The sequence below is a fragment of the Hyaena hyaena genome, unplaced genomic scaffold (assembly GCF_003009895.1).
Source record: "Hyaena hyaena isolate Hyena2069 unplaced genomic scaffold, ASM300989v1 scaffold_124, whole genome shotgun sequence".
In the NCBI taxonomy this organism is placed as follows: domain Eukaryota; kingdom Metazoa; phylum Chordata; class Mammalia; order Carnivora; family Hyaenidae; genus Hyaena; species Hyaena hyaena.
The window spans coordinates 2,947,416-2,970,632 of record NW_024080755.1 but is presented as its reverse complement, the minus strand read 5'-3'; the positions used below and the strand labels follow the sequence as shown (position 1 = coordinate 2,970,632).

At 54.2% G+C, this 23,217-nt stretch overlaps 1 protein-coding gene across 4 annotated transcripts in view; it reads right to left on the bottom strand.

Moving 5' to 3' along the window:
- GRK5 (G protein-coupled receptor kinase 5) overlaps positions 1-23,217 on the bottom strand; it is a 209,322-nt gene that overhangs the window by 31,664 nt on the left and 154,441 nt on the right. For all 4 annotated transcript variants that reach the window (XR_005529331.1, XM_039237364.1, XM_039237365.1 and 1 more), the window contains one exon: positions 19,127-19,204. Coding sequence is in view for 3 of the 4 variants with exons in the window: in XM_039237364.1 (XP_039093295.1) it covers positions 19,127-19,204 (78 nt within the window). In the remaining variant the exon portion in view is untranslated. The remainder of the gene's footprint in view (positions 1-19,126; positions 19,205-23,217) is intronic.

Below are 23,217 nucleotides of genomic sequence, written 5' to 3'. Positions count from 1 at the left end.
CGGGCACTCAGGGACTGAAGCTAGAGGGGGACGGATGGTGGTGGGGAAGGCAGGGGCCCGGCCTCGGCAGGAAGCCACCCCACGGTGCTTTACTCAGTACTCCACACAGGAAGCAGACGCTGGTCACCCACCACACCCAAGGTTCTGCCTCTTAGGGTGCGGTAACGCCCACCCTCGGTGACTTCAGAGAGAGGCGCTGACGCCCCAGGGCTCTGCTTCCACAGCCCAGGTCCTTCAGCCTCGGGCCGCCCTGCAGTCCGCCCACACGGTGGCGCTCTGGAGCCCCTCGCCGCGCGCTTCGCTGCGCACACACCCCACGGGCGGCCCAGCCTCCCCGGCCTCGGAGTAGGGAGGCCAGATGGCACACCTGAAATAATTACCAAGTGATTCATCGCAGACCTGAGGCGTGCGGCCTTTGCAATGACAGTGGAGGGGGAAAATGAGAAATCGGCCTGGGAGGGAGGCCCAGGGGAGGCAAGGCGAGGGCTGGACCTTGAGGGAGAGGTCGGATCTATGCAGGTGGAGGAGGCTGGCACGGCATGGACAAAGGCCAGGAGGCTGGAGAAAGCAGGGAGGGGGCGCGCCGGGTGAGGAGAACTCATCTAGAAGACGTTAAGTAAGCAGGAAGAGCTGACGCTGACGGCACGCTGCCTTCTCTGGGAGGCTGTTTCTCGTGGACTGCTGAATCCTTAGCCCGAGGGTGGCATCCTGAGGGCCCTGCCATCAGCTGGCCCAGTGGCTGCACCTGCTCCCCGGGGCACTGCTCTCTCCCTCTGCATCATGACAACTGGTGGTACCACGGGGTATCATTTCCTGCATGAGTGAGGGCCTGCACGCTTCTGAAAACCTGGTTCCTGAAGCACCCCCTGGATTCAAAGTCTCTGGTTTAAAGACATCACCCGGGAAAAGGAATCCGTTGTATGTGGCTGGTGTGTCTGGATGCACCCAGGGGCGGAGGCATGGTTGGGCTGTGAAAGGCCCTTCAGAACTACCTCCCCTACCTCCTTGTCATCGTCAGTAATCCTGAAGTAAGTGCCCCTGCGGTCACCCTCAGAACTTTCTGGAAACACAAGCCTTGCGCTGTTTACAGATTCAGGACCCAAGGTGGAATAGGAGGAAGTGACCACAGAGGGCTTTCCTGGAAAGACTCGTCAGAGCCTCGCTGGTTCAAGCTGCTCATGGCATAGATGGGTTAACAAGACAAGGGACCAAGGGAAGGCATCCCTCCAAGGTCATACTGTGGCCCATGGTACAGGGAGGATTAAGGCCTGGAGGGCTGCACGGCAGGTCTGAGTGGGCTGAGTGGATCTGAGCTGCATGGGCCCTAAACCAGGTGTCCTGAGCCAGCTCTAGGGGAAGGACATAGCTTTGGTCTCGCTGGACCCACTCAAATCCAGCTTGTCCTCACCTCACAGAGGGGACATGCACACACCCAGCTCTGGTATCTCTCTCACCCACCCCTCCTCTCCATCCCCCACCTCACTGCCATGCATTCAAGAATTCTCTTCTGGAACCTGCCACCACTTGCTCCTGCATTGACACAATGGCCCCCAAGGGAGCTTTTCCATACCGCACAGGAGGGATGGTCCCCACTCCGCAGGACAACTACTGCCTTCTTGGCCCTGACCCCAAATGCCTTTCTTGACCTGCTTCTTCTTCCTGCGTTCAGCTCATGGATGCTCACCCCATATGCATCGCTTCCTGGGCAAGCTCGAACTTTCTAGTTGCTGGACCTGTGTGCATTCCCTTGGAAACCCCTCCTACCCCATCAGAACATGTCCAAAAAAAAAACCCAGTCTTCAGGACCCACATCAATACAACCTCATCTGAGCTGATTTTCTGAGCAGGCGAGATCTTCTGCCCAATCCCACGCCCCAGTAAGAAGGGTCACCATCATCATCACCACTGCCATGTCCTGAGCACCTACTACATGTTAAGCCCTAGAAGCTTCACATGGGGTTATCTTTTTAAATCCTCTCAAGGTAGGTTCTAATTATTACAATCTCCAGTTCACAGATGGTAAATAGGCTCAGAGAAGTTAAGTAACTCGCCTAAGGTCATACAGCTAGCATGAGAACTAAGACAGGATTCAAAGCCAGGTAATCTGGTCAAAGAGCCTTATCGCTAACCACCACCATGGCCTCCAAGAATGCCATAGTTCTTCTCAGACTTAGTGAGAAGGACGTGACTTTGGTCTTGGAGGCCCATGGGGGCTAGATAATGAGATAGATGGACCCTGCATGTTTGGGTAAACACTATTTGTACAGTGTTGTTGTACAGATCACACAAGCATGCATGCACGCACGCGCGTGCGCGCACACACACACAGGCTAATAGCCAACATATGCTTTGCTTCAACATATGAAAACATCCCACCGAGCAGCTCCGTGCTCATTAGCAGTGGTTGCATCAGTGAACAAAAGGTCAGCCCAGGAGACTGTCCGTTCTATCTCCAGACGCAAGCACTTAGGGCTTAATGATGTGTATATTTTCATATGTGGGCAGCTGACATTCCCCATGTAAACTATTTGCAATTTCCCAATGTGGACAGGCTCCACTTTCAGGAAATGCTGAGCGGGAAAGGGGTTCTGCAGGGCCCCCTGCCTTCTAGAAAGGGCTGCTTAGAGGTTTATCTGGCCCATACCAGGGTGCAGGTGGCTGTTTCTTGGGGGTGGGGGCCACCCCCATTTCCCATTTCTGCTCCAGGATGGGAGCAGGGGAGGGGCACTCCCACAGCCGTACCCTGGCCACCCCTTGACCCTTCACAAGGGCATCTTCGTCAGCCCGGGGAAGCCCAGTGCACAGAGCTGCCGGGGCCTGGCCATGGGCGGGGGCAGGGATGGGAACCAGGCTTCCAGCAGAGCCACGGCCAGAGGCAGCTGTGGGCGCCTGCGAGGGGGGCTGGCCTGATACTTACTGGCCCCTCGGTGTGAGTTTTCCCACAAATGTACACTTCTGCTGCTCCCAGAACAAGGCTGTTCAGCGGGCTTGTTCCGGGGCTGTGGACGTGGAAACTGAGCCACAGAGAGCTCTTTGAAGGGCAGGGGAGTCGGTCCTTCCTGTCTCAGCAGAATCAGGTGCACAATACTGGATGGGCGTCTAGGACCCCTACATGCTCCTGGATGGAACCGTTAGCAAACAGTGAGCCCGAGACTCCAATCCAGGCCCGGCTGGCTCTGAAATCCGTTATCTCCCTGCTCTGCTTTGCTGAAATGACCTGATGATGATGACGGCACACAGTAGGTACTCAACACATCTGTTGAATAAATGTGTGTGCATACATTCACATTCATAGCAGGGAAGAGGGAAGTGGAGAGCAATACTGTCTTGTCCATCAGAAGTACCCTCGTGAGGGGCACCTGGGTGCCTCAGTCGGTTAAGCGTCCTACTTCAGCTCAGGTCACCATCTTATGGTTCATGAGATCGAGCCCTGCATCGGGCTCTGGGCTGACAGCTCAGAACCTGGAGCCTGCTTCTGATTCTGTGTCTGCCTCTCTCTCTGTCCCTCCCCCAGTCAAGCTCTGTCTCTCTCTCTCAAAAGTAAATAAACATTAAAAAAAATTTTTTTAATAATAATAAAAAAAAAGAAGTACCCTTGTGAGGTCACCTGGTCTACCCTGGCTTTGCAACAACCAGGCTAGAGTTCTTCGGGATGCTCTTCGTTGCAACGAAGAGTGCCTGCCTCAGGCAGAAACCGTGGGCTGGAGGCTTGGGGGAGAGCCTGGAGCTGGCCTCAGGGGGAGATCCGGTGCCCAGGGCGGAGGAGACACAGCTATGTCTGTCTCCAGTATCATTTCACCGTATCCCCGCCCTTCCCACAAATTCCTCCTTTGTTTGAGCAACTGGGAATTAAGCATCTGCCACTTGCTGCCAATAATCCAGATGAATTCATGACCTGTAAAATGAGGGGGTGGGGCAGGTGACTGGGAGGGCACCCCCACACACCACCCGCGCCCTCAGAGGTTTCCTCTCTCCTTGCTTTTCCCTCCCCGCCACCCCTCAAGTGGGCTGGTTCTGAGCTCTGTGAACTCAGCCCTGCCCTCGCGCCCCCTCCCCCTGCCCCCGACTCTGGGGATGGGGAGGGCGACTGGCAGGAGGTGGGTGAGGCGGGGCTCGTTTGAACCCCAAATCCTGGCTGGAGGTGAAACTTGCTTGCCCGATCTCGACCAGGAAGACGAAGAAGGGAGTTTACTGAGCGGCAGCCTTGGACAGAGAGCTTCCTCACTTGAGGGTGGATTTAAGGTCTGGCGGACAGGAAGAAAAAGCACCATTCTTCCACCTTTTTAATCAAAACCTTCAGTGCCATGTGCAAAAGCCGCTGCCGAGCAGTTTCTCCCTCTGCCCACCGCCGGGCAGCAGACACAATCCATGGGCCCCAAGTAAGAACAAAACCGAAGGACCAAGTCAGGGTTTTGTTTTCTTGGCCACCGGGGAACAATAAATCAGCCCAGAGAAACGCTCACGAGCAAAGCGCCGTGAGGGCTGTGGCTCCCTCCACTCAAGGCCCGATGTCTGGACCCTCCAGCTCTCAGCCAAAGCATCCCCACTGCAGCTCTGAGTGTCACACTCAGCCTGACTGGTGGGCTGCAGACCCAAGCACCGTGCCAGATGTAGCCCCGCGGGGCACAGACACAGGCTGGGCAGGCAGCTGGTGGCCAGAGGTCCTGGGGGTAGAAGCCAACAAACGACAATTCTCATTGTGTCTCTTTTGAGTTCTAAGGGAGCTCACTGCCTCCCCTCCAGTCAGAGGCGATTTACTGAAGCAGAGAAAGCTTAAGCTGTGGGCCCTTTACTGGCCGTCCTGGGCGCCACCAGCGCTCTAGGTGGGAAGGGAAGTGACTCTGCACGGGCACTTCGGGTAAACTGAGATCTCAGACAAAAAGGGCCTGAGTCTCTGAGGCTCCAGTCATTTGCTGTGATTTCTTTTCTCATTCTCAGGAAATACGTTTGCACCTAATATTCTCTTCCTTTCTGTAATGAGGACGGTCTCCAAGTCACTGAAGCTTCAGTCCCCACAAAACCGGGAATCTTCCCTTGTCTCCAGCGGACAGCACTTTGTCTCGAAGGGGTCTTCTCAGGAGGGACACCCAGGAGCCCACCTTCCACCTGCCACCAAGTCCTCAGGAGCCCGATCTTCCCCTTTATCTTTCCGTGACAGACAGCCAAAGTCCCAGAGTCTGAAAGCTCACAGGGCTCCCTGGAACTTCTCGTGGAAAGGGGAGAAGGTTTGGAAGGCAGTTTTGAGTAGCATGGCATCCTCTGTAAGGCCCACGATCCCATTATGATGCGGATACACGAGACCACCCTGGCCATCGCCTTCACTCTCTGAGTAACAGTCCCACCCCCCCAAGCCAGGAGGACATTGCAAGGGATGGGAGCGGTCTTTGGAAGCAGAGCTGAGAGGCACTTGTGAGCAGTCAGAGAGCAAGGAGCCACCCCCCCCCCCCCCCCCCCCCCCCCCCCCCCCCCCCCCCCCCCCCCGCCTCTCCCGCTGGAGTCCAAGCTGATTCAGTCCATCAGCCACATAGGTTCCCTGAATGTCCATTCTGAGCTCAGATCACAAGTTGCACCATATAGACCGACTTACTCGGCCAATGGCAGGAAGAAGTTCAAGACTGGTGGGGACTAAGGACGGCTAAGGGACTGAGAGTGTGGTGCACCCTCTCAGCCCCCGAGGAGAGAGCTCAGAGACGCTGTCTCATCAGGACACAAGTGGCTTCGTGGCTGACCACCGGTGAGGGCTGACTAAGGCCCAGGGGATGAAGGAGGTTTGGATGAGCAACGAGGACCCCTCCTGCGTTCAGGTCCTGGCCTTTGCATGCTGCGAGTATTCTGAGAAGCCCAGGGCTCTAAAAGAATCGATTCTTGGGCGCCTGGGGGGCTCAGTCGGTTCAGCATCTGACTCTTGATTTCAGCTCAGGTCATGATCTCACGGTTTGTGTGATCAAGCCCTACATCAGGCTCTACACTGAGGGCATGAAGCCTGCTTGGGATTCTCTCTCCTTCTCTCTCTCTCTGCCCCTCCCCCTCTCGGGTGTTTCCCCCCTCCTTTTTTTAAACGTAAAAAAAAAATCAATTATTTTCCTGTGGCAAAACTGACACTTCTATGTATTTAAGACGGCAGGATTGTCTTTGAGGACCCCTTCGCCCCAAACAGCAGACTCACAGAGGTCACTGACCGAGTGAAGGGCTCCGAGGCGTGGAAGTGCTCTGAGCAAGCCCTGTCTCTGACCCGGCTTCCCGCCCTTTCCGATGGTGCCCCTGTTGACCTGGCTGCCCCCAAGTCACAAGGTGTCACGTTTCCTGGGTCAGCAAAGTGGAGAAACACAGCCCTTGAGAAACAGCCACAACCCTTCAAGAACGGAAAAGCAGATTGGGGCTTAAAAGGGCTTGACCGGTATTTCCTTTGCCGTTCAAGTGGCTTTGCAGAAATCAGGAGGAAGGATTTTTAGGGGTCACGGAGAGAGAGAGAGAGAGGACATTTTTAAACATCGGCAGAATTGAGCCAGGGACCCTGAGAGCTGGGCAATTTTAATGAGAAAGAAAGGAAAATGCATGAGTGACCCTGACCCAGGCCTTGACTCTTTACGTCAAAAGCAAGAAACGATAATTAACAAAATGAAACGTGCCTGGACGTGGAGTGAGGGGCCAGCCGGGCTCTGTCAATTTGATAATCCCCGGCCACGACCTGTGGGCCCAAAGCATCGGATGGGGGATGAACGCTGTTTACCCACACGCCGCGCACACTGGCTGTCAGGACCCAGAGAAGCGTGACTTTTCCTGGCCAGTTGTTTGAATCCAGCCCCCTGTCCTCTGGGTCGGGGCTGCTGCGTGCAGGTAACTCATGAGCCGTGCTCTGGTCCGAAGGGGCTGGTGTGCAGGATGCTCACGGCGGCAGTGTCCCTCATTCCCGGTGCACGAGAGGCGAGGGCACAGCAAGCCAACATTCCATCTTCCGGAACACCCTCCCCGTTCCCCGGCTTCCAAACCGGCTTCAGTCTGAAATTGTGTTGGAAATATCTTGGCCTTGGAAGATTTTTCTCCAGTGAAGATTTCATTCCATGGGGCTTGGGAGCGAAGGAGGGGCAGGAATTTCCAAAGATCCAGGGAATTCAATTGAAACCCGCTGCCCCCAACCCCCCATGATGTCATTTCTCTGCCGAAGGCCCAGGGACGGGGAGGGGCCCATCGGGCTACACAGTCAGCGGAGAACAGGCAGCGCAGAGCTCAGCATCGCTGCTCGCCCAGGCCAGGTCTGGGAGGGTGGGGGTGGGGGGATGTCCTCAGGAACCCTAAGGCTGATTGCTCCATCTCCAGCCACTCTGGAAAGAGGAATGCTGGGCAGGAAATACTACACACACACACACACACACACACACACACACACACACACGAAGGAATGGGGATTGGAAGCCGAGCTGACTCCACCAGCATCAAAGGGGCATCCAACTTTCTGACCTGGAAGGTCACGAGAAAGGAAAGAGACCCAGACGGGCATGCTGTGTGGAGCCTGGGCTGGCACGTCAGCCTCCAGGATGTCAGAAGGAGCTGAAAAGAAGTGAGGCTGCGGGCAAAGAGAATTTGTTTTCCAGGAAAGGTTAAGGGAGAAAGATAAGTGTGTCTCTTTGAAGGACAAATGCACAGTTGTTAAAAGTGCTGTGTGGGAGGCTGGGGCATGAGACAGTGCTAATGACCTGGGGCAGGGTGAAAGCCAAGCCCCAGGTTCAGGGCCAGCAGCTGGATAAGGGCCGGGAGGGAGCAGCCAGCACGTACAGCCTACAGATGACAGTACCCTTGTCCCTCCCAGACCTGCTCATTCCTGCAGCACGTGGGACGCTGATTTTGGGCGAGTTCTGTCTCTGGTTAACTTTGGGAAGACAGCACAGCAGAGGAGAAAGGCCGCAGGCTCTGAATCAGACAGCCTCGGCTTCACTTTTTTTGTTGTTCTTTTTCTTTTATTGTAAAATATATGTAACATAAAATTCACCATTTCCACCATTTTTAAGTGTACAGCTCAGTGGTGATAATTACATTTATCATGACAACCATCAGCCACCATCTTTTCCTCAAATTCCCTCATCACCCCATCACGTGGGAACACCCCATCTCTCCCTCCTGTGGGCCCCCAGTAAACTCTAATCTGTTTCTGTCTCGACAGATTTGCCTATGCTGACATTTCATATAAGTGCGACTATGCAGCACGTGGCCTTTTATGTCTGGCTGCCTTCGCTTTGCATCAAGGTTTTTTTTTTGCACCAACCCTTTGTTTTCAAGGTTCACCTGTGTGGTAGCCTATGTCAGGACTCTGTTTCTATTTATGGCTGAGTAATACTCCACTGGGCAGGCAGACCACATGCCGCTTACCCGTTCATCTGTTGACAGGCACTGGGTCCTTTCCACCTTCTGGAGATTGAACAGTGCTGCCATAGGCACCTGCATACAGGTACCTGTTAGAGTCCCTGTGTTCAATTCTCCCACCCGCCTTCTCAACAGCGAGAGACCTCTGCCTAACACAGAAGGGACAAGTCTGTCCACGACGCAGGACTGCCGTGAAGATGGTACAGAGCATATAGCATACAGTAGGTGCTAAATTAACCTTACTTGCCCACATCTCCCCCCTTAGAATCCACTCTTAGAAAAGTTAACGATTCCCCTTCAAGGGTCTCCATTAAAAAACACAGATGATTAAATGGTGGAACTTCCGGCACCAGCAGCTTCTCTGTTTGCCTTGGATGTTGCAAACAGCTCAGCATTTAGACATAGACGTCTCCAAGAATAAGAGCCTCGGAGGAATTCAGGCCCAGCTGCAGGCCAATGACAGTAGGAATTGGAAAATGAAGTCAGTTCCTTCTGGTGCCTTCTCACCAAGCTTCCAGCAGAGCGTTGGGGAAAGCCTGGCAAGGAACATTCCAGTCTCCTCTCCCAAGCCATGTGACCCTTCTGGGGGAGGGGTGCAGCCCCTCTTTGGGCCTCAGTCCTCTCATGTAGGGAATGAGAAGTTGGGCTTAGTTCTGGTGTTAAAGCTGGGTTCCACGAAGCCAGAAATGTTCTTTTTTTTTTTTTTAAGTTTATTTATTTTGAGAGAGAGAGAGCGAGCGCATGAGTGGGGGAGGAACAGAGAGAGAGAGGGAGAGAGAGAATTCCAAGCAGGCCCCATGCTGTTAGTGCAGAGCCCCATAAGGGCTCATTCCCATGAACCACAAGATCGTGACCTGAGCAGAAGTCAAGAGTTGGATGCTCAACTGCTCAAACACTGAGCCGCCCAGGAGCCCCCTGAATTGTTCTTTAAAAGACAGGGCTTGGGGATGGGCGTGGAGGCAAAAGGGAGTCCAGCCCCCAGGCCGCTCAACTGCAGCTGCTCTGTGTCTTTACATACTGGGACTCTTTAGCTAAAGCTATTTGCAAGGCAATGGATTAGGTGGCTTCTGAGATTCCCCCAGGGGCCAGGGCTCACCCCAGGAGGTGTCCTCTGTCTCCTCAGTGTAAACTCGAGAGGAATGATCTCCCCGGATGGGCTCTCAGATCCTCTCCCAATGTACCAGGACTTCTGAGGCTCAGGCCTCCATTCAAGAAGGCGGCTTAGGCAGCAGGGGCCCTTCATGGGGAGTCGTGCTGTACTGGGCACTGGGGTGAACTTGAAATGACCCAGGAGCCCTCATAAGCCCTGCTCTTCTCCAAACAGCACAGTAGCTCCCCAGTGAGTGGTTCTGGGTCATTGATAAACCCTCAACCAAGAAGATACTTGAGAAGAGCCCAAGGCAGGGGGCCAGGCTAGGTCATCGGAGGGGAGCAGGATGGGACAGGGTCAAGAGCACAGACTCTGAAGTCTCAGCTTCCCCCTTCTCAGCTATGTGACCTTGAGAGTTGCTCAGCCTCTCTGTGTCTTCACCTCTTCACCTTTAGAGCTAGTAATCCATGGGGGTAGATGGGAGGGTTAAGTGAGTTCTTTAAAGCCCTCGGACTCCTGTCTGGTGCGAAGAGCTGTCCCTGCATCTGCGGGATGGAGCAGGATGGCCAACCGCCTCACTCTACTGATGGAAACTGAGGCCCGGGGAGAGGAGGTATCTGGCTGTGAGGGGAGTGAGAAGAAGGCAGGCTTTGGAGCTCAGGCCCGGGTTCAGTTCCCCACTCTGCCCAAGCCTGGCGTTCTTGGGCAATTACTCTACCCCTCTGAGCTCTCATTTCTCCTCCTTTCAGCTGGCTGTTATGAGGACTGAGTATAACAGAACACAGAGATCCAGGCATGCAGTAGTTGCTCAATAGATGCTAGCTCCCTTCTGTCTTGCCCCTGCTAGCTAGTAAGCACAAATGTACCTTTATTCGTTTTGAATTCTGCTCTCTGCTGTTCCCAAGACTGGAAGAGGAAGAGGCCCAGCCTCCCCTTCCCCACTGCTGCTTGAGAAACCTCCAGGAAGTTCCGCTCTCGGGCTTCCTTCCCAGTCCCCTTCCGGGGAGTCTTTGCAATGCTGTGGCAAAAAGCGGGAAAAGCCAGGGTGCGTGGCCCAGCTGCCCCTCCAGTCGAGCCAGCTGCCCGGCCACAGCCTGTTTGGGAGGGGCTCACTCAAAGGTGGACCCTGAGCTCCCTGGATTCATTGACAGTAGGACAGAGATGCTGTTCCAGGTGGCAGGAGGCAGCTGAGGGCCAAGCAATCCAGCAGAGATGACATGCTGGGTCCGGGGCCGGCACTTGGAAGGGAGGGATTGGCCCAAGCCACCCATATCCCATGCCCTGGGTTACCCTGGTGACCAAGGCTGGATTAGTCCAAGCCAGCTCCCCGCTGCCCCCACCCACCAGACCACGGCTCCAGGAAGGGAGGTGGGGGACGAGCCTGTCCCCGAGTGCAGTGCTCCTTGCTCTAGGTCATTCTGCGTCTAACAACAAGCCAGCATTTACAAACTGCTTCACAGCTGGGAAGTAGACCATTAGCCAGCACTTTCGGAGATGATGAGATGGTCTTTAGGAGGAGCAGGGACACAATACTCTGAGTCGCTACCAGTGAAAAAGGCACTCCCTTTTCAGTTCTCCTTTGAGCCTCCTGTCATCGAGAAGAAAGTCTCAGTGTGATGCCACTGTCTTGCATCTCTCTCTCTCAAGCTCACTAGTCTCTCTTCCAAACAAAGAGAAAGGTGACCTTAGGCTCAGAGGCTTAGGCAGGCAGAAGAGGACCCAGCTAGGATTTAATGCCACTTTCCCAGTCATCGTTCTGTGTGACAAATGAATACTGTTTTTCCAGGCATGTTCCTGAATACAAAGTTTTCCTTTGTAACTTTAATTTATTTATATAAAAGATTTTATTTTTAAGTAATCTCTACACCCAACGTGGGGCCTGAATTTACAACCTCAAGATCTAAGAGTTGCATGCTCCACTGACTGACCCAGCCAGGTGCCCTGAAACTCATTTATTTTCAATTAAACAGAAAGACAGGAGTTAATTTAAAAGAAAAAAAAAAGCTGTATAAACAACTGTAAGGTTGGTATGCAGATTCGGCAAAACCTGTGAAGGAACTGTAACAATGAAGGGGGGGGACACCTGGGGGGCTTAGTATGTTAGTTAAGCGTTGGACTTGAGCTCAGGTCAGGATCTCACGGTTCGTGAGTTCAAGCCCCATGTGGGGCTCTGTGCTGACAGCCTGGAGCCTGGAGCCTGCTTCAGATTCTGTGTCTCCCTCTCTCTCTGTCCCTCCCCTGCTCACGCTCTGTCTCTGTCTCTGTTTCTCTCTCTCTCAAAAAATAAATAATAGGGATGCGTGGGTGGCTCAGTGGGTTAAGTGCAGAACTTCGGCTCAGGTCATGATCTCACAGTTTGGTTTGAGCCCTGCATCAGGCTCTGTGCTGACAGCTCAGAGCCTGGAGCCTGCTTTGGCTTCTGTGTCTCCTTCTCTCTCTGTCCCTCCCCTGCTCGTGCATGCGCTCTCTCTCTCTCTCTCTCTCTCTCTCAAAAATAAACTTAAAAAATTTTAAAGATAAATACATAAATAATAAACATTTAAAAATTAAAAAAAAAGAATAAAGGGTGGCCATGCTACATGGATGCTACGTTTATCATCCCCATACTCAGATGGGGAGACTGAGGCTCCAAGGATGTACAGCTGGAAGGGGAGAGTTGGGGCTCCATGTCCCCCTGAGGGCAAGGACTGAAGCTACCCACTGCCCCCAAGGCGGAGGAGCTGTCCCCACCAAGAAGCTAGCCAGCCCGGCCTCGCTTAGCCTGCTAATCTGCCTCCCCTGTCGGGAAGGGGAAGGTGCCAGTGAAATGAGCAGGGGACCAGGGGCCAGAGAAAGAGGAACTTGGAATAATTATTATTTCCTTTCATTCAAGCTCTTTACTTTTTAAAAGGTGGATGTTTTCCGGAGAGCCACACCAGCACTAGGAATAGATTTCTTTTGTGCAAAAACTCGGGCTGATGGGTAACTTCCCCTTAAGGAGAACAAACTTCCCCGCTTAACCCTATCATTGTTTACAGAAGCAAAGAGGCATGTGTCTGTGCGGCCCGGAGTACAATATCCTGCCGGTAGACCCAGCTAGAAATGCCCGCCCAAAGCCGTCCGCCCTGGGCGTTCCCAGCATCCCGCAGAGGCTGCCAAGCCGGTTCGGGTCAGAGGGCTGACGCAATCCGCCGTGCACCTTGGTGTCCAGGCCGTTTCAGCAGAACCCTCTACCAAGTCTGAGCCACCCCCGGAGCCCACTGATACTTACCGCCTAGCAAACCCACACTGAAACTGGGTGCCGTCTGCCAGGCTGGTACAGCTCAGAGACGGAGAGCCAGCACAACTGCTATGAGGCCCAGTTAAAATGACGTCCTACAAACAGCACGGCTGAAGCAGGATCCTCAGGGCCTCCCCTGAAGTCCTGCCTCCACAATTCTACATCAGCCTCTTCCTTTCCCAGACCTTGGGTGTCCGACCTGTAAAATGGGTACACTGATACCCAGCTTGGAGAATCACTACGGAAGAGCCAAGAGCCAAGAGCAATGTGTAAGATCCCATTGCAGTGTTGGACACAGACGGTCTAAAAAATACAGACGGACTTTCTGAATATTCGTGAAGGACCGGGCCTGGCCCTGCTCTTCCCAACTGGCAATGGGACTTTGGTTCTCCAGGGGAAGACAGATTCAGGGGCCTGTTGTGCACTGCAGTTTGTTTACTTTGTCCCCATAGGCACCCTGTTCCCCCCAAACCCTGAGGCCTTCTGACAAGGATAGATAAGACAAAGTGAAAGCAAGTCATTTAAAAATGAGTAACAGAAATGAATCTGAGTTTTATCAAAATTAAAAACCGTTGTGCTTCAGAGAACATCATCACGAAAGGAAAAGGGCCACTCACAGAAGGGGAGAAAATGTTTGCCCATCACATATCTGATAAAAGACTCGTGTGCAGAGCATACAAAGAAGCCTTAGGATGTAACTTTAAGAAGATAATCAACCTAATTTAAAGATGAACAAAGGATCTGCATAGATGGTTCTCCCAAGAAGACCCACAAATGTCAGAGAAGCATACAAAATGGTGCTCAGCGCCATCAGTCATCAGGAAAATGCAAATCAAAACCACCATGAATACCATTTCATACCCTCTAAGATGAATAAAATTAAAAAGACCGAAAACGGCAAGTGCTGGTGAGCATGCCGAGAAATGGGAAGCCTCACGCACGGCTGGTGGGGGTGGAAAATGGTGCAGCCCCTTCAGGAGCAGTCTTGATATTACTGAACACGTGACCCACTACCCCACTCTTAAGAGTCTCCCCAAGGGGGATGAAAACACATGTCCAGCCAGAAACCTGTACACAAGTGTTCACAGCAACGTTATTCATTATAGTCCCAAAGTGTAAACAACCCAAGCATCCATCCATTGAGGACACGATAAAAACAATGGGGTCTATCCGTACAGAGGGATACTACCCAGTCATGAAAAAGAATGAAGGACTGATATATGTTACAGCACAGGAACACCCTGAAAACATTACCCTAAGTAGAAGAAGATACAAAAGGCCACGTGCTATATGACCCCATTTATGTGAAACGTCCAGAATAGGCAAATCCGCAGAGACAGGAAGTAGATTAGTGGTTGCCAGGGGCTGGGAGGCAAGGGAGATAGGGAGTGAGCTCTAATGAGCACAGAGTTTCTATTGGGGGTGATAAAATGTCCTGGATGCAAATAGTGGTGATAGTTGTACAACTCTGTGTTTTAAACCACTGAACTGTACACTTTAAAAGGATGAATTTTATGGTATGTGAATTATATCTCCATTAAGCTAATATTTTAAAGTCTGTAGTGATGGACGCTTTCACAATCACCTATTATTATTTATTAGTATAATTAACACTACTTCCTGGTTCAGAGCAAGGCTGCCCCCCCGCCCCCCCGACAAACACCTATATCACCTCTGATCTGCAGGTACCTGGAAGGTGAGCCGCCCAGATCTCTACAGAGCTTAGCGCATACACCTGATCTGACCAGGGGGCCTCTGGGCAGCTTCTCTGAGCTGACACACCTTTGACTATTTCTAGGACACGCCATGATCACCAGCACCAGAGACTAGCCTGCCATAGAAACAATGTTTTCAGTTTGGGGGTTTGGGGGGTAGGCAGGCAGGAAGGCAGGAAGCAGCATTCCATAGGCTCCCACAAATCTTTTGGCCTTCCTTGCTGGCCAGGGGAGCTTTAACCAGGCAGTTCACGCTTGAGCACTTCCTTCACTTCTCTCCTCCCCTTTGGCAGTGACCATAAGACAACACCTTCAAGATGGTCTTCACCCAGGAGAGCTGAAGACCCAATCAGATTGTGCCTAAGAAAGACTCTCTGCTGTGCGAAGTCCCTGAGATTTGGGGGTTGTTTCTCGTGGCAGCTAGTATTAATCATCCTGACAAACGCATCGCCTTGTAAGGAGCCTGGCCTCTCCGGCCAGCCTCTGCTGCTGGGGGCCCTCCAGACCCCTCCTTGGCCTCTCTCAACTCCACAGCTAGAGTTCATGTCTGAGTGATTTCTTCATTCAACAGTCTCATTTTGAAAGCACAGAGAGGAGGGGGAAAGTCCGACGCTAACCCCCACTGAGCGAGCTCGTCCAACACGGACCAGCCCCAGGGCTGTGTACTTGCTGGCTTTTGGGACCCTCACCACCGTCCCACCCACTTGACAGCTGGAAGCTAATAACTTTCCCAAGGCCGCGCTGCTGAAAGAGGTCAAGTCTGCCCTCCAACCCAGGTCTGTCTGGTTCTAAAAGGTCTTCTCACAGCTCTCTGCCACCTTTGTGTTAGATGCCCCCATTTGGTGCGCTCCAAAGCCGACCCAGGGCTGGTGTCTCTAGCTTTGCCCCCGGGACGAAGCTGCCCATGTCTGGACAACTGATGCAAAATCTGGGCAGTGTCCAAGGAGTGGGCTTATCTCTCGGGAAGGAAGCCTTCCAGCCAGGGTTTGAAGGGCATCATCGCACAGGGAGTGAGAATTCAGCCCCGGGCATAAGCTCTGACTTAGAACCGGCAAGGGATGGGGGGGGGGGCGGGGGTGACTTTCCAGCCAGACTCCCAGCAAACACACCATGTCAGACACCAGGGAACAAAAACCAGCCAAGTGGCAGCTCCCCAAGATAAGACACTGGAGACCCAAGGTAAGGGGCTCACGGAAGGTAGCTTCCCAGGGCCCCCGCACTGTCTCATTCAAAGCAGCTCACCACGATTGTGGGCTGTGAGTCCAGCACTGGCAGGTGCAGGGGGCCACCCACAGAGAGCAAATGCCACCATCTCTGCCCAGTGCGCTATAACCCCGCCACCTGCAGCAATGCCCTTCGTCCCATGTACTCTTTCTTGGGGGCAGTGCACCCACTCAGTGACTCAAGACGAAAACCAGGAGTCACCTGGGTCTCCGGTCCCCTTCCCCTTCACACCCCACACCTGGCCGCCCCCAGAACTCCTTCCTCCCAACGTTTCCCAAGACCCTTGTGCTGTCATGTCCCAGCATGGGTCACAGTCACTCCCATGGCCCCTGCATCAGCTCCCTAGTCTTCTGCCTCTGGTCCTCCCCCTCCCCCGTTCTCCACGTGGACAGAGGGACCTGCCTCAATGGCAAACGGCTGCCACTGCTGCCATGATGGGGTCAGTCTCCTCAGCATGGTTTGCCAGGCCCTGCCACCCGCGGGACCCCCGTCCCCTTAACTTCTGCTCCTGCCTGACCCTCGCCTGCGTCTATACCAAGGCTTCTCAACCTCAGCACCACTGACACTTGGGGCCAGACAATTCTCTGTTATAGGGCTGTCGGGTGCATCGTAGGGAGTTCAACAGCACCGCTGGCCCCTACCCGTTAGACGCCGGCAGCACATCCCCCTAACTGTGCCAATCAAAGATATCTCCAGTCTCTGCCAACTGTCCCCTGGGGGGCAAAACACTCCCAGGTGATGCTCTATACATTTGCCCATGAATGGCCCTTCTTCCCTTTCATTCATACCTGGCCTCTTCCTTCTCATCACCCTAAAATTTGATTCAGTTGCAACACCTCCCAGAAGCCTCCCTGGCTTGTCCAGGGTGGTCTAGGGGCAGCTTCTCAGGACCCCTCCCCTCTGCCCGTTGCACAGTCCCGCCATTGCTCCCGTAACACTGTCGTTCAGGGACCCGTTGATGTGTGTCACCCTCACTGCAGGGCGGGCCCCCAGGCACCGGGGCGCGGGAGCACTGACCTCACGGACTTGCGAAGTACAACAGGGAGGCGTGCTCGGTGAGCGCCCAGGTAGGTGTGATAGCGTCTGACCAGTGGCAAAGGGCTGTGTGCAGCTGAGGTATCAGGCTGAGGGACATGGAAGGGAAAAAAAAAAAAAAACAGAGCAGGGGTCTAGGTGAAAGGCCTTGCGGGGAACAGCCTGAACAGGGACGACGAGGTGTGGTCGTCAAGAAGAGACTGGGCCAAAGCACAGCGTGGGGCCTGTGGGAGAGCTGTCAGGAAAAAGCATTTGTAGCAGAAGGAAACCAGGTCGTGAAGACCCCTGGATGTGTTCTGCAGCCACAGATGTATTCAGCAGGATGTAAAATTTGGGGGGAAAAGGTTCTATGGTCAAATAAGTGTGGGAAATGCTTTGCTTCAATTAAAGAGGGCTCTTTACTGCAGGACTTCTCAGGGCCTTTGATATGCTCACAGGCCAGGCGCATTTTCACAAGGGGAACACAGAGCAGATAGTGCTGCCCACACATAGTTGACAACAGAACCTCTCAAATGGTCCTTGTCCTTCAGCCCCTTTGGAAATGCTGCTTGGAGCTGAGATGCAGGGGCTACGTCTTGAGGAAAGGCTCAAGGTAAGGACAATCTGGGTTTGGGGACAACGGCTCTGGGGGTTGTTTAGAGACCTCAGGGCCAGTGCTGGTGCCTCAGCCCCTGTCCTCCCCACTCCCCCCACCCCCCCCACTCCCACCGCCGGCACCGGGGGCATCTGCAGAACTGAGAAGTGAAAACAGCTCCTGAGAGATTGGCTACAGGAAGGCCTGGGAGTCAGTGTGAAATTTATTGTAGGAAAACAGTCACCCCATGGGACTGCTTCGACCACCTCCCCCAGGCCCCTGGGCCGTAACATATGGTGTGGTTTAAATTCTTTAAATCGAGGAGCACTTAAGGAAAAAATGTTGGCAGACTCTGAGGCACTTGTAAAACCATGTGAGCTGATGAGGAGTCTGGGCCCCATCCCTCCAGGAGACGGAGGCAGCACTGAGCAGGGAGGTCTGGAGGGCGTCCACCGGCAGAGGCTTCTCGATACGGTTGGCCAGGTCGGGAGAGAGGGAAACAGCCCCCTGCAGCAGCCCTTGGATGGGCCGAACGGGCCGGCAGGTGTGCCTGGCGGGGGGAGGCAGGAGGGTGGGGAGGGGCCCGGTGTGGGAAACAGTGCACCACGGGGAAAGACCACAGTCTGAAGTCCCAGCTGCATGACCTGGGACAGTGACTGCCCCTCCCGAGCCTCCCCGTGCTCAACCATAAGACGGAGCCCCAGCAGAGTCACAGCGCGTGGTAGCTGCAAGGATCAAGAGACAATGTCTGCACACAGTGGGTCCCCAACACATGTCGGCGGGGGGGGGCGGGGAACAAGCGGGTGGGCAGCCTCAAACTGGGCGCAGACGCAGAGCCGGACTGGCAAAGCTCAGGCACTGTGGAAACCACCTGTGCTGAGTGCAGCTGAAGGTTCTAGAGGTTGAGCGGCCATAGCCTGTCACCCGCCATTTGGGGCCCTGGCTGCCACCTGGCCACACCTCTCATGTCCCAGAGACAGGAGCCAGCACAGACAACGCCTGGGGCGGCGTCAGGCACCCTGTGGGTCCTCAGTGGCAAGCTGTTGCTCTTACCCACCTCCTTGGACCTCTGGGTGCTGCTTAAGCCCAGGGTATTCATGCTATTTTGAGAGGTGACCAGATCTCTAGAAGGTAGGCCTGAAACAGAAACTGAGGCCCAATGAGGGACATGACTGGATTGTGTGGGGAGAAGAGATGACATTAGAACCCCAGGCGCAGGCCAAGTTCTGAGCCGGAGGGAGAGCACATTTATCTGTCGAGTTGGGGGTGAGAAGGGACAGGTTCCGGGGAACCAAGGCCACCAGGACCCCAGGGGCTGGTACTATTCCTTCGGCACTGGGGTGTGGGTGCTCCCGAGGTATGGTCACGGGGGCCTCTCTCCCTTCAGTATACCCAGGACATACTTTAGGATGCTCCACATTCTGTTTGTACTCCCCCTACGTCACCTCTGCCACCCCGTTCCCTTCTTGATCATCCCCAGACTCTTCCCCTCCACACCAACCTCTCCAAACCACCTCCGCTGTGCCCTTTCTTCTGGGCACTCCTGACCCCGGCTGGGCCAGGCCCCCACCTGTTCAGCTATAAATAAACCCTTGGGTATGGGCAGTGGGCAGCATGGGGTCCCTGCAGGGGACTGGGCCCCAGCAAGCAGGCCTCCCCACCCCAGGCCCGGCCCACTGCCTTGGGCCCCGCTCCCAGTCACAGGCACTTGCTGGGAGAGGATGAGAATTCTGGATGTCTGCAGACCAACGGCTGCACCTGCTTTACACGTGCTTTACAGCCCCCCACTCGGCCTGACCCAGATCCAGGGCCCACATTCCTCTGAAAGGCCTCCCATTTCCTCCCACTCTGGGGTTCAGGCGGCCTCTTACCTTTGGGGTGAGGTACTTGGTCATAATTTCCTTCCCTTTTTCCCCCAGTTTTTCATCTGGTGTAACTTCATATTCTGCCTGAAAGAGAAAGAGCACGAGAATGATAACAGATCTGCTCATGAGCTGCTTAAAGTTACACAACCTGAGCGGCCCCCGGAGAAGACAGCATGGAGGTCAAGGGACAAATCCCTCCTCCACAGGGCAGGAAGCGGAAGCCCGGACTGGGGAGAAGACCCGGCCAAGGAGCCTTGACGTCCAGCCCAGCCTCCCTGGCACAATCCGTGAACGCGAGCTTACGACAGGCCCTCTCCTCTCGGGTGGCACGTTAGACTCACGGGGAGCTAAGGCTGTTGCTCAGGCCCCACCCCAGCCCAGGCCCTCCAGCTGTGAGGGCAGGACCCTGGCAGCTGGGGTCGAGAACCACCAACTTAGATAAACCACAGGAATCCACTGGAAGATAACCAGCCACCAAACTGAAAGGTCTGGAGAGGCTGCCCTGCCCTCAGGTCACTCAGACCTTACAGCTGCGTGACCTTAGACAAAGTCCTTACGCTCTAAAGTGCAGATAGAAAAAGCACCTACTGTAAGGCAGTTGTGCATACAGACTGTGATAAAGCTCTTAGCACAGAGCCAGGCACATAATCATAACGCTCAATGAACAGTTGCCCTAATTATCACCACAGTCATTATTGTTTCTTCTGAGAGGAAACATTTGTATGGATCCCTTACCTTCTTGTAGCTTTTCAGCTTATAAAATGAACATACAGAGATTTTCCAGATATTTTTATCTGAACCTTAGAAAAGCCCAGGTAGTGACTTAGGAGGCTGGGGGGGGTGGGGGGAGGGAAGGTATCACTATACCCCTTCATCTGCATATGAAGGCCAAGAGAGGTTTGGGCCCAGGGTCAATCAGGGGAGGTGGCGGCCTGACCTCCATCCACACCAGAGCTCTTTGTCAACAACACCAGGGAATTCAGGCCAAGTCAGTGGACTTCCAAAAGACAAACCTTATTTTTCTTGACCTCAAGAGGGGCTGCTTCACTCATACGGGATGCATTTGCCAAGGGGATGAAAGGCCGTGGGTTAACAAGAAGCCCGGGGAAGCCTGCCTTTCTCATTTAGACAAGAGAACTAATTGCACATTGTTTATAACCATTTCAAAATCCACCACCCAAGGATTTGTCAACCTCGGTCCAAAAGAACAGCTATTTCAAAAGAGACAGAGGAAATGACGTCAGCATGGGCAGACTGCAGCACCGCGGAGCGAGGCACCCCAGCCCTCCCGGTGCAGTTCAGGGCACCCCCTCAACCCAGTGCCTAGGGTCCAATTTCTCTCCCGGCATGTCCGGGAGAGCCTCCCGGACAAGAGGGAAACACAGGCACATTCGGAAAGCCCACGGATGGAGCCCGGCACGCTTCCCCACGCAGCTGAGTTCCCTCGTGCTACCCATTTCTCTTCTCACAGAGAATCCAGACTCCGTGATTTTCTCCAAGGAAGAAATATGAACACTTCAATCATTTGGATCACACAGCAATGGGATCGTGGTTCTGGAAGGAATCCAACCCCTCGCTTTTCAGAGCTGGACACCAGGGCTCAGAGAAGGAAACGACTGGCCTGGTCACAGCAGAGCCAGGACAGGAGTACAAGCCTCCTGACTTCCACTGGCCACGAGCCTCAGCGCATGGTCCTCCTAAGACCAGTGCCTCCACACCTTTATTAAGACTGGCCTTGTGGGATTGACCATTTCTTGAACTGATTTGCTGATTTCCTAACTATTTAAGGAGAGACGATGGCTCTTTCCCCTTGAGTTTTTCCTGTTATTTGCCCCCCTAGGCTGCCCAACAATCCCCCCAAACTAACACACGTGTGCACATCTGCCCCCCCCCCCACAGGATGGAGTAGGTTATAGGCTCACCCTCGAGGTAGGTATTAGTACTCCCAATTTACAGATGAAGAAACTGAGGCTCTGAGAGCACAAATAACCAGTTCAAAGAGAGTAGAGCAAACACGTGAGAGGGCTGGGAGTCATGTCTCCAAAAGGGCTCAGCGTTCTCAAGCACGACTGGCCACCACTTGCCGAGGATGAGGAGAGAAGCACCCAGTGTCCTGCGGCTCTGAAAGCCCGCCCCGTGGTCTGGCACCATAGGAATTTACCCAGGCTGCTTTGCAGGGCCCAGGCCCTGGGCAAATGGCCGACCACCTTTTGGGGTAACTCAATCCCACGCAGAACCCTGGATTTGCACTGTCCCAAAATACATCTGTGAAGGCGGCTCTATTTAACCAAATGGACGCTTGAAGCTCATTAATCAGCCTCAATAACCAGCTGAAAATATTATTGCTCTGGGTACAAAAACCCACGTTAAAAAAATAACATCACTTTCAGGTCAGCTGCCTCCCGGCAGCGGCCCGGCTGGGCGGCTGGGCGCCATGGTTCCACAGGGAGGCAGCCGGGAGCACGCGGGGACAGGCCATCGCCAGCCCAGGATCAAAAGGCCTTTCTTTGAGAGTCCACGTCAGGTCAGCACCACTTGAAGGGCATTTGTGTTGGGAGGCAGAAAACCAACAGAAGGCTTCCAGCTGGGATTTCCACACTGATTAAGTCACCTGGAGTGACAGGCCGTGTCTCCGCAGTGACCCCCGAGAGGCCTCCGACGGCGGGGAGGCACCGTGGCGGCTCGGCTGGGCCGGCAGAGCTCGGGCACATCACACCACCAGAGGGAGGGGACCACCCGGGAATCCAGTGCTACGGGAACACTCTTGCCCAGGTCGCGGGCAGGAGCTGCTGAAATCAGCTAAAACCAGAAAACATAAGCGGCAAATAAGAGGTTAGGCCAATAGCCTAGAAATGTACAATTAGCGTCGGCTCAGGCAATGGCAGACAACGACTTCAATGAAAAGAGAGAAAACTACATGCAAGGAACGCCCCCATGACCTCCATTTGTAAGGGGGTTCCCTCCAACCAGAGAGGGTGCTAGGTCTTCTCCCCTTCCCTCACTGGACGGGACATGAGCCGTCGTCTCTGCCGTAAGGCCCATTTGGAACCTGTGAGCTCAACCCTAATAGCCAGAGTGCCAAAGGGCACTATGCCCATCCACTCGGAGGACATTTCTCTTCCCGACTTCCATCAAGGGTGCCAATGGGGGGGCACCATTTCACGAGCCTCTGTTCGCACTGTGATTTATGCCAAACCCAGAAATGGCCTTTGGGGAGGGGATGCTGCAGTCACGCAAAGAGCAAAACCCTAGGTTGAGTTTAAGGCGAAAAGAATTATTTATAGATCTGTGCCTGCCGAGGAGTATAAACATCTGTGTGCATCCTAGTTTATAAACCTAATATTTCATCTTCTTGGTCTGCTCTAATTACATCATCAATCTCAGAAGATGCCGGTTTAAAACACACTCTCCTCTGATGTTTCTAAAAACACGAGGACCGCAAGCCAGTAAAAGGGGGGGACCTGCCACGTTTTCAAAGAAGCCAGCGCTGGTTTAAAGAGCAGAGGCTGAGCCGGATTCCTCCCGGCCTCCAACTAACGTAAGATGTCACCTCCTCCTCCTGGGAGGGCTTCTCCTGCCCTGACAAGAAGATGAAGTCAGAGATGCTATGAGGTCTTGCCACCTCCAGCTGCTGTAATTACCGATGTGGTCAGCTTTTCCACAGTCCCCGCGGCAGGGACAAGTGACGCGCTTGGCTGGCAGCGCTGCTCACCACGGCCCTTTCTGGAGAAACACCCGGCTCCACCCACACTGGCCTCGGCGCCTGGCCCGTGCTGCCCGTGTGGGCTGGAGGGCTCCGTGTGCCTCTGTGGAACCACTCTCCACGCTGGTGCAGGGCAGCAACAGGGTGCGCGGTCACCTCCCCGCCTGGACACCATGGTTCCCAGACCCTGTTTCTGAAGACCCAGCTGGTGTACGCTGGCCTGCATCAGTCCCTCCCTCTGTCCCTGCAGACCCAGAGGTGGCAAAGGGCCCTGTCTTACCGCATCAGCACCATCGAGGTCCCCATCCTGCCCGGCAGCCCTGCACTCACCCACTTGTGGGCGGGCCTTCCCTCTCCTGCTGGGACCCTGACTGAACGGTCATTCAGATGGCCG